This window comes from Poecilia formosa, unplaced genomic scaffold (genome assembly GCF_000485575.1).
Source record: "Poecilia formosa unplaced genomic scaffold, Poecilia_formosa-5.1.2 Scaffold530, whole genome shotgun sequence".
NCBI lineage: Eukaryota > Metazoa > Chordata > Actinopteri > Cyprinodontiformes > Poeciliidae > Poecilia > Poecilia formosa.
In genome coordinates this window covers 307769-322224 of record NW_006800469.1, presented here as the reverse complement: position 1 = coordinate 322224, position 14456 = coordinate 307769, and the positions used below count along the sequence as shown (strand labels likewise).

The window sequence follows — 14456 nt, the reverse complement described above, 5'->3', positions numbered from 1 at the left end:
ATCCTGCATTTTTAAGTAAAACTGATTACTTTGAAAACATGAAATTCAGACATAGTTTGAATAGGATTTTGGAACCTGATAAGAACATGCTGGCTTTAAACTGTCTTTGCTTTGGCCACAGTGGGACTCAGGTCCGTCTATGGAGTGAGGAAGGACCAGAAGCGCAGGTGGTTGGTCTGGATGACAACGGCTTTCTGCAAGTGTGCAGTAAAGAGGAAGGAATGGTCTCTGTGGAGCCTGATGGAAACTCGTTTGACATGTTGAAGAACCTTGTGGTCATGAAGCAGCGCTAGGATAAGCTGCTTTTATTCCTAATAACTTTCTACTCTGAAGCAACACCATCGTTCAGTGTGAAAGAGAAGGTTTGGTCGAGTAATATTTGAAAGCCAACAGGGTTTTTTTTGACATCTGACAAAATCCATATATGCTCCAGTTATATAATGAATTTGCTAAACCTTCTTACATTTGCTTCCTGTTTGGAAGGACTACTTTGTAAACTGTTTTTGTTTTTAGAGTGACCAAAAATAGTTGGACCATAACCTGAACTTTTTTATGGATAACTGTGGTGGCTTATTTTTGTCTTTTTTAGTATTTCATCAGCTGAAACCTGCAGAAAGAAATTGGCTTCAACTGACACTGAGCATTGTCCAAAAAGTTGGTTTTTGAGCAACCTAAAAATTCTGGAAGTGTTTGAGAACCACAAACACTTCCAGGTTGGGGGGAGGGAGGGTAGGTCATCAAATTGGATGTCATTTTGTGAGAAGTAAAAATTCTGCCCTCAACAACATTGCACTTTTGGTGCAATGTAGCATCTTGTAAAAGATGCAATAAAAACAATCTCTGTCTCTGATCCAATCATATGTCCCCTGAAATGAAACAGAGTGAATGGTTGCTAAAATACTATTATTTTACACAAATCTGTTGCTACTCCTTAAACTATGGTGACTTGCATTTACAGGAACAAGCAGCTTCATACAGCACTCTCCACAATTACAGGCACCACTTTTGAAAGAAAGCACCACCAAGTTTTGAAAGAAAGGTTAAAATGAAATGTTACTTACGTTGCCTTGCTGATCCTTGTTCAGATCTCTGTTATTACTCTTACTGGAGAAAAGAACTTCAGGTAAGTTGTTCCTCTCTTACAGTCACTGCCTGAACAATGATGATCAGCACACATCTGTGCATGATGAGTTTCCATTTCCTTTTTTTTTTTTAGCAAAAGTGAGCACTTTCCTTCCTCGTCATGGGAACATGAAGTAATGGATTACTTATTAAAACATTTTAGATATTTGGATCAACATTCAAAAAGTAAAGAATACCTACAAAAATGTCACATTTATATATTTAAAGACTATGCCACTATTGTGGGGATTTTGTTAAAATGGTTATTTCTAAATGCTTTTCCATTTGAACAAAATAAACGCAATTAAATTACATGTTTACCTGGGGTCCCAGTCATTTGTTGGCTGACAATACAAATATTGTCTGGGTCACTGTTGTGTTTCAAATTTTTAATTTTACTAGGTAAAACCAACAAATGTAGCCAGTCTGTTATTTTTGCAGTAAATTCTGGAAGAAGAATCCTCCTTTTCTTAAATGGGTTGATTCTCGTTTGTTACTGTTGCACAGTAACAATAAATAATGCAGCATGTGCTGTGATGACCAAAAGCTAAATAAAGGTTTTTCAGATAATTGTGTGTCCTGTTCTAGACGCATACCTGATCACAGCAGTTTTCACAGCTCTCAATAGAAAACAACATCAGATATTTAACCCCAGATGTTTTAGTCATTTGGGAAAATGGGAGATCCATTTTTGACCACCGACCTCTGATGGCGTACTAAACCCAGTCTTCCAATTTAAAGCAAATCCTTTTATCACTCACCCAGACAGACAGATCTATGGATGTTGAGGCAGCAGTTTTGGACATAACTTACTGTCATCTCCTCTTTGCTTACATAAAAAGGAAGAGCTCAGTAGAAGAAAGGGGGATATTATTAGAGTAATAGCAAAACATGCTACTTGGGTTGTTTTTTTTTTTTTTACAGTTTTGGGTTTAGTTGCAGTCATAAATTGTCCTTTGCTTCTTACACTTAAAGACACTGAAGAATTGCACTGACATGGCAGAATCAACATGAAATCTTCATGTATATTATTTTTTCCTCCTTGTCCGGATGTGTCTGTGTTCTTCATAGTTTCTGGGTCTTTAACAGTGTCAATACAATAGTCAAATTGTAGAAAATAATCTCAATAAAACATTTATGCTACATATTTTTGAAGTCTATTCAAAAGCTTTTATTTTGAACACTGAACATCAAAAGGAACACAAACCTTTAAAGATTTGGGTAAATATTTATTACACAGCAGCCGGAGAATATCATAATCGATTTATTTCAATATTTTGACATACAACCATGAACATTGTATTATGTAAGTTGCCTGGTAAAACAACACTCATTCCAAAATAGGTGAAGATTCTTTTAACTTAATGAGCTGACTTTATTTTTTTTTTCTTTTTGGATCAACACACCCGGGTAACTTGTTTGCAAGGTGCAAAATATGAGGTTTTAATTAATTCGTGGTGTGTTTGTTTTTTTAAAATGTCAAAAACTGACCCAAAGACGGGGACACGACAGTCTCTTCTGTGGAACTATTTTCCGGGTCCACCAGGGTGTACTTTGACCTGTGGTTTGTTATTCCTCACACTGGATTTACATAAGCTTAGCCTTTTTGCTCTCAATAACCTTTTAGTAATTAGCACTATAACTCCTAGCACTTTGTTGTATTACAGCCTTAGTCAAACCTGAACATGATCCCGGTGCTAACCAGCTGTTCAGCTGAAGTATTGGAGCAGAGCTGATTCCTTTTTCCAACCACTAGAATCATGCAGTATGTCAGGCCAGATATCTGATAATCTTAGCTTTTAGAGTTTTATATTCATATTTTGCTCCTTTTAACTAAATGCCATGTAATTGTTTTTAGATTCTGTACTTTGCTTGTATTCTGTGAATTTTCATCTTGCCTTTTACTTGCAGTGTATGGGACTATAAAGTAGTAATTTATTTAAATTAAAATGATGTAACATTCTGAACCGTTTTAAACACTACAATATTCTCACTACCCACTAAAACAAGAGCTTATTTAAGAGCTATTTATTCTTGATCAACACGTAGAGAGATATGTAGACCCTGCATTTTATTTTCCTTGAAACCCAAGAAATTAAATGCATGTAAACATGCATTCCACAGTTCTGTTCTGAAGAATTACAAAATGACCATCCGCCCTGGTGGATCATTTCTGATTATGGCAGATGAACCATTGATTTTTTCTTTCCATTGCTGGCTGTAGAGCACTTGCTTCTGTACACAACAGTTTTTCTCCAGCACCATGGAAACTGGCAGAGTATAAATGATGCAATACGATGCTTATTTGATATCAGACTTCACACTGAGATAAAAGCAGCTTTGGGTCAGACCATCTCAAAGTCCACTATTCTGTTTTACTCTGAGCCTTAAATTCTTTGTTTTCTCCATAAATGGAGTCAGTGACGTAGACAAAACCCCCTCCATGTACTGCAATGATCCTTTGACTTGTCCTTCAGACAGCTGAGAGCAGGCTGATTACCTACTACTGAGGTAATCTTCTAAGTACCTACATCTGCTGACGGCCCAGGTTCTGGAGAAAAAAAAACAATTTGAAAGGTTAAAAAATGCAGGCAGTGAGTTAGTAAAGAATTATGTGTTAAGACCAATATGTGTACAGCATGTAAGTGCTCTTTTAGGATCCTTAAACATTAACAGGCTTGATTATCTAAAAATAACAGAAGACAACACCGACACTAGCTCCAGTCATATTTCTAAAGCTGTGTAGTTATCAGTTTAAGTGAAAATTTGCAATATTTTTTTTTTATTATTATTTAGGAAGAATTAGTTGGAAAATATTGCCAGCAATGTCTATCAAACTTCCTCCAATAACTTTGGACACCAATACCAAACTGACCTTTGAAGAAAGGTCAGTTTCCGATTGGCCTATATTAAATGATTTCTTTCTTGTTTTGTCTTGTGATAATACCAAAAGAAAATATATTGGAAGGTGGGTCTGGATTTTAAAGCCTGTATACAAAATTACAAAATTATTAGTATAAGACCCCGCCTCTCACCCAAAATGTTAACTGGAGATAGGCACCAGCAGCCCTCCTGACCCCACTAAGGGACAAGGGTGTATAGGAAATGGATGGATCTAGATAGTACTTCTAAGGATTCTTTAAATCTGTGAACATCACGTGTTTGTTGGAGGCTGCAGAGTTCTCAGTATTATACTCACTAGGCCTTTTAAAGCCCAAAGAGCCAATGAGGCAGTTGAGAAGAGGGAACTGAATGAGAAAGTCAGCAATGGGAATTCACATGTAGGTGTTTGTAGGGATATTGGACATTCAGACTGTATTTAGGGCTGCAGGAAACCTGATCTGCTTCATTTGTCAAAGCAGATCTTTTCTTTCTGTAGACGGTGTCAATTAGATTCTTGGATCTCTCTTTCCAGTGCCATGGGGAGAAACTGGAGATAACTGGCTGGAGGAGCCTAATGACCTCCTGCTAGACATCAACAAACCCATGTTGGCAAATTATTTAGTTGGGTTTCATAATTTTGTGTTTAACTATGTTGCTGTGATGTGAGACTTTTCTTCAACAAATATACCTAAATGTTACCTGTTTGTTGAAAAACAGATGTTTCTCTACTTGCTAGAATAAATATAAATGTAAGGCCCTGCCTTCCTACATAACTCCAGTTTTCTTCCATAGGCTTGTCTCATAATAAAAAAAATTGCAACCTTCTTTGACATTAGAAGCACTATTTTAAATTAGTCACAATCTTATTAGGATTTAATCACAAAATAAATAAAAATGTAAGAGGTTCATCTGGTCACTTAAGTTGAAAAAAAAAATAGGCAGAAAAACAAATGAGCAAAAAAAGAAAAGCCACCTAGGTGTATGGAGCTGATCTGAGTTTGGTCCTCTGCTGTACGTCTTTAGTTCTCAGCTGTTTGTGGTTGTCCTGACTCAAGACAAACTGTGAAGGAAGCTTGGCAACTTGGTCTTCAGATAACTGCAGTTCCTGGCACTCAGTGTCTCTGTGGGGAAAAAAAAATACAGACGTTCAGGCTTTAAACTGGCTTATCATTTATTCTTCATGGAGAATATCAGATAAGCCACTAAGACACAAACTCACGTGAGAACGTAGTTCACACTGACCACGCAGTGAGGTCTGGAAGATCGGCTGTTGTGGACAACGGTTGCATAGCTTTGCACCCACACCCAGCCTCCATGTTTTACTAACATGCGGTAATACTTTGTTGTCACTTGTCCTTTAATAAGTACTAAAAGAACACAAAGACCATAATCAGACAAAATTAGTAAAATCTTTCAGGGTCTGGTGGACCTTCCATGTTTTACTTCTGCTAACTAGTTAATAATACAGCACTTTGGTGCAACTGGGAAGTAAGCTTAGCACCTTGGTTTTCAGATAACTATCATTGGTAAACTAGTGGAAACTGACTGCTATGTTACTATAAACCTAAAAGTCAGTTTCAAAAATCACTGTTGATGAGCATGAGTGGCTGGGTTTGAACTTTAACATTCAAAAATACCAATCACTTGTACAATATGTAATGTGAAGGATTTTAAACTGAGAGACAACCACAAAATAAAAGTTAAACTAGGATGTCTTAAAGACTGTGAAACTTAGGCATTCTGTGGGGTAAAGGAAAATGTTATTGCAGTGGAATCACCAATTGTCCATTTTATTTTTAGAGTTTCTATTTTTATAGTTATTTTTAGAGTTTTAGAGGTCTTTTCATATTCCTTACTTAATTGCAAATTAACTGAAAATATTCCCAGAGATTTAGAAAACTCACATAAATGGTGTGCATAGCGTAGGTGTAGAACATCACATGTGTGAACATGGTGGTAGAGGGTTTTCTCAATAAGATCTTGAGGCTCAAAGCCTGTCAGCTCAGCAACGCTGGCTCCAGCACAGTAGAGGACACAAGTTAGACACTTATCTCAAAAGCAAAGGGCTGCAGTGACGTGGTTAGCAACAGCCAATATTTGAAAACAGCTATATAAAGAACATATTTTTACATGTCTGGGTGAGATTCTTCAGGAAGCAGCAAATGTGTCTCCTACCTTATGTCCAAAAAGATGAGTTTTAAGTCCAGGTTTGCCCGAAACATAAACATGTTGCTGTGAAGTTTGATCTCAGTGATCCCACTTGGGGGCAGGGAATGGCCGACTCCCACCAAACCCACAATCTGATAACAGCATTCATACAACGTCATCTCAGTCCTGTGTAGACTGAGTTTTAGGTAGCCACTGCAATGGATCACCTAGAAAACAGCATGACAGTTCTACTATCCCATGGTACTTCATATACACACAAGGACAACATGGTTGGAGGTCTCTTAATGACTGAAAAGTCTGCAATGGTCTTCAATGTGACCATTGTGGTCTTCTAGCCCTGTGACTGGAACCTCGCTTTCTGATATTAACAGTACATTTCTCTCCAGAATGCCTTGATAGTCTTGCAAATTTCATCATACTCTGCACAGATTCGAAGCACCCTGTACCAGATGCAGTAAAGCAGACCCCGAACAGCTTGTAGAAGTGGTTTGCTATGTCCTCTCCTTTTGCAAAAGCTTGGTTGAAAACTAATAAACTTCTGTGGTTCTTTTTTATGTAGTTTAAGAAAAATACCTATCATCTTGTGTCCTTGTTGACAAGGACACAGAAAATTATTTCATATTGCTTGTGGGGCTCTTTGGATGAGATGAAGTAATTTAATGAACCTTCAAAACAAATTGAAAAAAGATTTAAAGGGGTACAAATGTGAAAATTATTGCACATTTGTACCCCTTTTTTTTTTTTACAAAATAGAGGATGTAGTAGCCCAGTATTTCTGACAGTCAGTTTAAGAAAGTCACTAAGAATACTGTTGAAAAGCCAATTTATTTCAGAACAGTGGACAAAATCTTTGCTTGCTCAATAAGTAGATCATAGTAATAAATCAATCAATCAAATTTTATTTGTATAGCACATTTCAGCAGCAAGGCATTTCAAAGTGCTTTACATTATAACAAACACAAATGACAAAGGTTTTGAAAACTTTTCTCAATTCAGATGACTTTATGTTAGTGAATAAAAAAATAAATGCAGAAATGTAGATTTAATTAAAAGCATATTTATCTTTTGATTGTTATGCATTCTGGGATTAACATTTATTATATCAGTCTCTGTGTCCCCTATGTAGTTAAGTCCATCATGACTGGGTTCCAAAAGTAAACTGGATACTGTCAGGTCTGTCTGATAATTTTATGGTTGCCGATGGACAGAATGTAAAGGAATAATAGTGAAAAGATGGGTGAGAAATGGTGATGAACTTCAGGATGTTTGCTTTTTGCAGATGAAGCAGCTGGAGTGAGACTGGGGCTAGACACCATGAATGTTATTGGATGTACGGAAATTTCTCGCAGGCATACAACGCTGGGAGGCAAAAAGACTAATCTTTTATATGTCATCTATAGCCGCGTTAACTCAGTGAAACATTGAAATGTAGGTAATTTTGTGCTATGATCCACAGCAAAGGGAAAGAGGTATTCTCCACGCTGCACGCAGACTAGTTGCCATAGCAACTGACAACAATGCCACTTCATGTTTTAGGATTTAACACCAAAAAAACATTCAAGAAATTTGCACACATAACAGAATATTCAGTATGTCGTTGTAGTACGTTTTAGGCTTAATGTTTTATTAATAAATAATTGCTGTGGTAGATTAGCTACCGCTTCTGCTTTACTGAATTATTTAGACATACAAACTGTAGCCCGCAAAACGCATATTTCATTAAAAAAAAACTAAACAAAAACGTCTTATTGCTGTCTTACCTTTACTTATCAATGAAATCCATGTACCGCTAATTCTGCACAAAAATATCCGTTCATCCAAAGCCAAGTCTATCCTCGCCATGTCTTTTCTACTCAGAATTGGTTAAGCTAAGTAAAAAAAAATAGATACTTTATAGTACAAATTACAGGGTGAAAATAGCAATATAAATGATTTTATTACTATTCTTCCATGATGACAGGTGAGGCTCTGCCTACCCTGACCGCACGTTACTGATATATATATGTATATACTTTCACACAGTATATATACACACACAAATATGAGTAATGCTCCAGATTGCAGGTGAGCATCAGCTTCATGCAGAGGAGTTTTAACTTCTCCACAGATGTGGCATGGCTGACAGGTTTTTCCCAGTCATCCCCAGCCAGAGTCTCCATTTGCAGATCCTGCATGGTTTCTCCCCTTTTTCTTCTCCTTTTTTTTTGTTTTTTTTTTGGCTGGGTCAAGCCATACATGCAAGGAAGTGATGTGATTGGTAGAATCTGCGACGAAACCATAGTGGTAGCAAATCCATAATTCCATGGTCAAATCTTGAGATCCAAATCTTTTTATCAATTATGGCGTAAGAGCACATACAGTGTCAATGGGGCAACTTGCATCAAACCATTATGCCAAGAGATTTCAGAGAAACTGGACACCTAAAGTACACAGGTAAAATGACATCATCGTAGTGTCAACCGACACACTCACAGCCCACCCATGTTCCCATCCATAACATAGCAAGGAAGTAGGATGTTTGGATTTTATGGTATCAAATTTACGTCAAAAGTCCACCACGATCATGTATTACACTCCCCAGTGCAATGGAGGCATCAATTTGAATTCACTACGAACTACACGATCCACATTCAGATTGATCCTTGGCATCTTGTGGCACAGTTGTGGGAGTCGCAGGCATTCTGGGATGTTAGCGTCAGTGGCGCAATTACATATTATTCAGGTGGATGCGAAAACATGTGAAGTAAATGCAGTCACATTGTATTACAGATCTTATAGTGTTTATTACATAACAACCAATAAAATCACAATTTGAAAGTAATAGGCAATAGTTATTAACTATTAGCTAGTTTTATTACTATAACAACCTTGTGGTAACTGAATTGTGCTCGCGAGAAGTGTAATACATTTTTGTGGTGGATTCATGACATAAATTTGACACCATAGAACTTAACCTGAAGCAGGTTAAGTTCACTTTAGGGTTCTGGATTCAGTGTTCCCAGGCTGCCTGAACATGGTTGCTTGCTTACAGAATCCCTCTTTATTTTAACCCTTTTGTATGAAAGGGTTAAAAACCTGCACAGATAGTGCATGTTTTTGTTTAGTTTCTTCTGCTTTTCTGGACATACAACATTTGCATACTCAACTTTTAAAAATCTGAACATGACAAACTGATTAGGGTGTGTGAAAAACACATCATACAAACTGAATTTCATTTGATTAAAAAAAAAATACTTTTATTGGTTGTGTTGAAACTGGTGTCTCTCCTCTTTTGCCATGGGATTTTTAGGTTCCCTGAGCTTTATGCACAGTTTACAGGTTAGAGCTCTAGATAATATTGAAGTTATCAGTGCTGTGAGAAATCGTAAATTAGAATAAAACAAAACATGCTGCACATACCTTATAGCCCCCACATGTCAATCCTGCATTCCTTTTGGCAAGGACACATTTCATCCTCAAAAAGAAGGATCGTTCAACTTCGTATTCTGAAGCATAGAAACCAAAGGGTTGAGTCACATGTTGTCACAGGTGTGTCGCCCCACACTCAGCAGATTGAAAGGATTTTCCATTTTGATTTCTCTCATCTAGTTTAAGTGTTGTAATATCTTGAATTATTATTATTCATTAAAATGAGAACATTAAAAACACTTTAGAACAACCTAAATTGTGAGAGCTTGAGGTACCTGGACAGAAGTGATGGTGAGGTGGCTGTTGAAAACTTAGTACTGTTGTCATCTCGTCATGGTCTGATGGGTGGATGTATTCAAATATACTGTTTCCTGTTAGCTCAACCTGCAACATGCATATTTGCAGCAGTTAGTATTTCTTCTAGGCTGTGTAGTGTTCATTGTCACAACTAAACACTAACAGATCAAGTGCTTACAGACACAAAATGTAAGCTACTCGAAGTAATCCTTATAAATATTGTAGTAGCTTGTCCCATCAATCTCAATGGGACAAACCTGGCAAAAAACAGTTTTTTTGTTGTTTTTTTTAAAGTAATTGAATGAATTGTATCATACAAGAAAAAATCCACAGATCTGAGCTAGGGTCCTACCTGGGACAAGCCGAGGTGGACAGATGCTGTTTCGGAGATGTACATGATTTTCCCATCAGATGCAACAACAAACAGAAAGCCATCTAGCGTCTGAAAAGCACAATGACAAGATCCGTGCCATTTTCCATCAGCAAGAAAGATTTATAGTTTTGCTTTTGAGAAAGTACTTATCACCTGTCAAAGCAAAAGGTTCTACAGCATTTTAGAATATCTGTATGAACATGGCTTATACGCTGTGTATATACGGAATTACATTTAAGTCAATAGTCCCACAGTGCAGCACAGTAATCATGAGCTAATATTGTGTTTCAAAGGCACAGATATTGGTTCCTATTTCTGTAATCAAAAACATTACCCCAAAATGTAATGACTCATGCACAGAACTTAGCAGCAATAGAAGCCATCATTAATGCGGGAATGTTTGCATTTTGAAAGTTATGGGACACTGGTCACATTTTGAAACAATCAGATGGTGAATAACCTGGGGAAAGTCATGGCAACACACTGTTGACAGGGCTTTTTTATCACAAGTAGATAGTAAAATGTTTACCGATTTGTACCTTGGTAATAAAGTCTCTACCCATGAAAGCCTACTATATCATACAGCAGTTTTCACTTAAATGTAATCCTATTTGTATTGTGAGAAAGAGATGTCTGCAGTTTTTGCTTTTTTCCCAAGTTTTTTGTTTCAAATCATCACATGCATTTTAATTCCAGAAAAACATAGCTATGCAGATAAAATAAGCAAGTTTCAAATCATCATTTAATTTTCACGGGAAGAAAATTAAATGATGACCTGAACCACCTTGTGAGAAAAATAATTGCCTCCTAAACTTTCAACAACCGTCATCTGCTGTTTTGGGATAACTGTCATTGGTGTGGGGGAATTTTGGTCCACTTTCTTTGCAGAATTGCTTTAATTCAACCACATTGTTAGTTTTGAAGTATGCATTACCAGTTTGCAGTTCTACCACAGCACCTCAATCAAATTTAAGTCTGAATGCCTTCTCTTTTTCTGAGCCATTCAGAAATGGGTTTGCAGGGTGCTTTGATCATTGCATAACCCAAATGCACTTTTCCAGCATTTTGCTGCAAACCTTTTTCACAGTTAAAATTTTCACATATAAAAATCACAGTTCTTCACAAAGATCCAATCATGATTGAGCAAAACGTAAATTAAAGGCAAAGAGAGTGACTTACATAAGAATGTCTTTAGCTGCTATTTAAATGAATAAAGATTTTGAAGATAACATAAAAACAAAGATAGCTCATTCTACAGTCAAGGTGCAACAGTCTGGAGAAGTTTCCCTTAGGTTTTATACCTGATCCTTGGGATGACAAGTAGAGCAAAGGTTAAATTCATTTTTTTCAAACTTGACAGCTTAGTTCAACTTAATAATAGATGTTTACCTTCTGTTAGAAAAGATATACGCAGCCTATGGAAAGCATTAAAACTAACTGAGTACAAAGCATTACTTTAATTCAAAACACTACAACATGTCATATTCAAACAACAGCAGGAGAAAGTAAAAGACAATGTACTTACTTGTAAAAGGTGGGAGCTCAGGTCTTTGGTCAAGATGTTCAGACCCAAACTTGGCAAATTGCTCCATCCGCTCATACCTACATGATGGATACAAAGATGTAAAGATATTTCAAATTATATATGTACCTGTGTATAATATGTATAGATACATAAACAAGTGTTATCAAATACATTACTGGCATTGAGAACTTTAATATCAGATACAGCTAAATGGCTAATATCTACTGTTGTCCAAGCAGTTTTTTTGCTACCAGTACATCCACTATTATAATATTGTGCAGGTTTATTGTTAACATTCTCCACAAATAAAAGCTCTCAATCTGTTAATGTAACAGCATCCCAGACTTGCATGGCCAGATTTGCTAAGCACTGACCAAATTTCTCTACTTTAAACACAAAGACCATCTCAGTCTTTTTATTTTGCCTTTGAAATCACACACTTTTCAACTGACCACACCTATGAACCAGTCGATGAAATAAGTTCAGCAACTGTTGCTGAAAGGATGATTAAAATAAAGAATGAAGGGGATTTTCTGTTTGGGGTGAAGAAGTGAATATGAGGGAGTTCTGTAAGCTAGTCCCTGACCTTGAAATAATAAAGAAGGCTCCATTTATGATGTAAAGGTACAGATCAATAATATACAAAAATGGATTATACAATTCCTGGCTTCAAAATTGAATAGACTTCAGAAATGAACGGTAAATCTATATGTATATATAAAAATGCAAATACAAATGATATAAATTTTTAAGGTTTAGAAAATTGCTTCTGTAAACATACTGAAAAATTATTCCATAAATCTCTTGTAAATTCTGACAAGGCAGTAGTCGTTGTCTTTGGATCAGAACTTCTAAAAAAGAAACTGCTTCATTAATCACTTAATATGGATTTAATTGGATAGTGCAAGTCTGGACATGTGACCATTAGGTAATGTATCTTCATTCCAAACACTGAACTGCCTACTGTGAATATTCACATTCCCACTGAGTTTATGAATGCCCATCAGCTGATTGGGCTGCTACATATGATATGATCCAGACTCCAGAATAAATATGCAGAAACTTTTTTATTCTCTAGAATAGCACCGAGCTAAATAATGTCTTTAAGAGACTCAAACCCAAGACCTTCTAGATTCTTGCTGCATTTTCTTACACCCTTATCCCATTGGGTTCGGGAGGAGTGCCGGTGCCTATCTCCAGCTATCAACGGGCGAGATATAGTTATAAACTTAAATAATTAACATTAACAATAATAGTAAGGGTTAGGGTAAAATTATTATTATTATTATTATTATTATTATTATTATGAATAATAACAATAATAATAATAAGAAGAAGAAGAAGAAGATGATGGATGATGATGAATTGTAATGCGTTTATTATTATTGATGTTGATGTTATTATTGTTTCTTTATTATTACTATTGACGAATATTAGTAAAAACAAAATACTAGAAGTAGTAAACCTAGCCTATAATGGAAGCTAAACATAGTTTAGTTTGCATAGAATTATAAAATACTAAAAAACATTCTAATAAAATAAATGTACAAAAATCATAAGACTCGAGTTTATGTTATTACTGCATTATGAAATACAATCAATGATGCAGATTTATACTGTAAAACTGTAAAAAAAAATAATTAATTAGAGCAGTTTTTAATGATCATCATGAGTATAAAGAACCGGAAAGCGACGTTGTCTAGTTCGAGCAAAATGAACGTTTTTAGCATTTTATGTTTTTATTATTATTATTATTATTATTATTATAGTTTCGATATTTTTTTGGAGAAAGAATAGATACCACATGCTTTGAACTGACTTTAACTGTAAGGCCTTCTATAGTTCTTGAATTGGCAAAAATCTCTTACCTTCTGTGAAGAAAGCTCTCATCCTCAAGTAGCTGCTGGTCAGCCGGATGATGGAGGCCTTGTCCAGTTGGGAGGTGATGGCCGCCGGCAGAGGAAGCAGTTTTGCCAGCTCATAAAACTCCCCATTCTCTCTTTCTCTCCGCGTCTTTGCGGCGTTTTTAGATTTCTCTTTCATCTCTGGGACGGAATTTTGCACACAAAAAAACGCCAACTAGCTTCTTTCACGATCTGTTCCCAGAAAAACGCGTTCTAACAACATGCATTGGAACATCATGATGACTGTCTCTAACCTTGAAATGATGGACGCCAAGTCATTTTCATGCAAAAAAAAAAAAAAAAAACCTTTCCGGATTCCACTGCACTTCCTCTGTAACCGCAAACTAACCTCTTCAAAACTTTAACAAGCCTTCTCTTATTCAGCTCAACGCAGTGTGTGAAAAATTAAGTTGCAGAATCGTCTGGCAAGAGCCAACATGCTGTGCCGTGGGAGAGGTCTGAGGAAGGTTCCTAACACTTTCAGCTGCCTGCCTCTCTCTCTCTCTCCCTCTCTCTCTTTCTCTCTCTGTCTCTCTGTGTGTGTGTGTGTGTGTGTGTGTGTGTGTGTGTGTGTGTGTGTGTGGAGGGGGGGAGGGTGTAAAGTCTGCCCTGAGTCAGAAATCTCTCACATTTATAAGGAAAGATGCTGCAGCATCCTTCCTCAAAAATAAATTTTTGTTTCACATAAACATGGTTCTTCTGTAAATTTCATGCTGGACCTTCAATTTAATAACAGTTCTTCAATCTCAGATTGGTAGATAAGATTATAAGTACC

At 36.4% G+C, this 14456-nt stretch overlaps 2 protein-coding genes across 3 annotated transcripts in view; one reads left to right on the top strand and one right to left on the bottom strand.

Annotated features, from left to right (window-relative positions):
* LOC103129246 (biotin--protein ligase) overlaps window positions 1-1435 on the top strand; it is a gene marked incomplete at its 5' end in the record, with an annotated part of 15184 nt that extends 13749 nt beyond the window's left edge. The window contains one exon of the mRNA XM_007540272.2: window positions 122-1435. Coding sequence (XP_007540334.2) covers window positions 122-293 — 172 coding nt within the window. The remainder of the gene's footprint in view (window positions 1-121) is intronic.
* Window positions 1-14456, bottom strand: part of LOC103129244 (single-minded homolog 2) — a 15594-nt gene extending 1138 nt beyond the window's left edge. Inside the window, exons 1-10 of one of the 2 annotated variants that reach the window (XR_001659917.1) lie at window positions 13646-14456; window positions 11778-11854; window positions 10232-10321; window positions 9858-9966; window positions 9574-9659; window positions 6181-6380; window positions 5910-6016; window positions 5225-5372; window positions 4979-5126; window positions 3548-3673 (exon numbers count right to left, since the gene is read on the bottom strand). Coding sequence is in view for 1 of the 2 variants with exons in the window: in XM_007540270.2 (XP_007540332.1) it covers window positions 4979-5126; window positions 5225-5372; window positions 5910-6016; window positions 6181-6380; window positions 9574-9659; window positions 9858-9966; window positions 10232-10321; window positions 11778-11854; window positions 13646-13820 (1140 nt within the window). In the remaining variant the exon portion in view is untranslated. Of the gene's footprint in view, window positions 1-588; window positions 3674-4978; window positions 5127-5224; window positions 5373-5909; window positions 6017-6180; window positions 6381-9573; window positions 9660-9857; window positions 9967-10231; window positions 10322-11777; window positions 11855-13645 lie in introns of those variants that run through there. The other variant, XM_007540270.2, reaches the window with a different exon arrangement.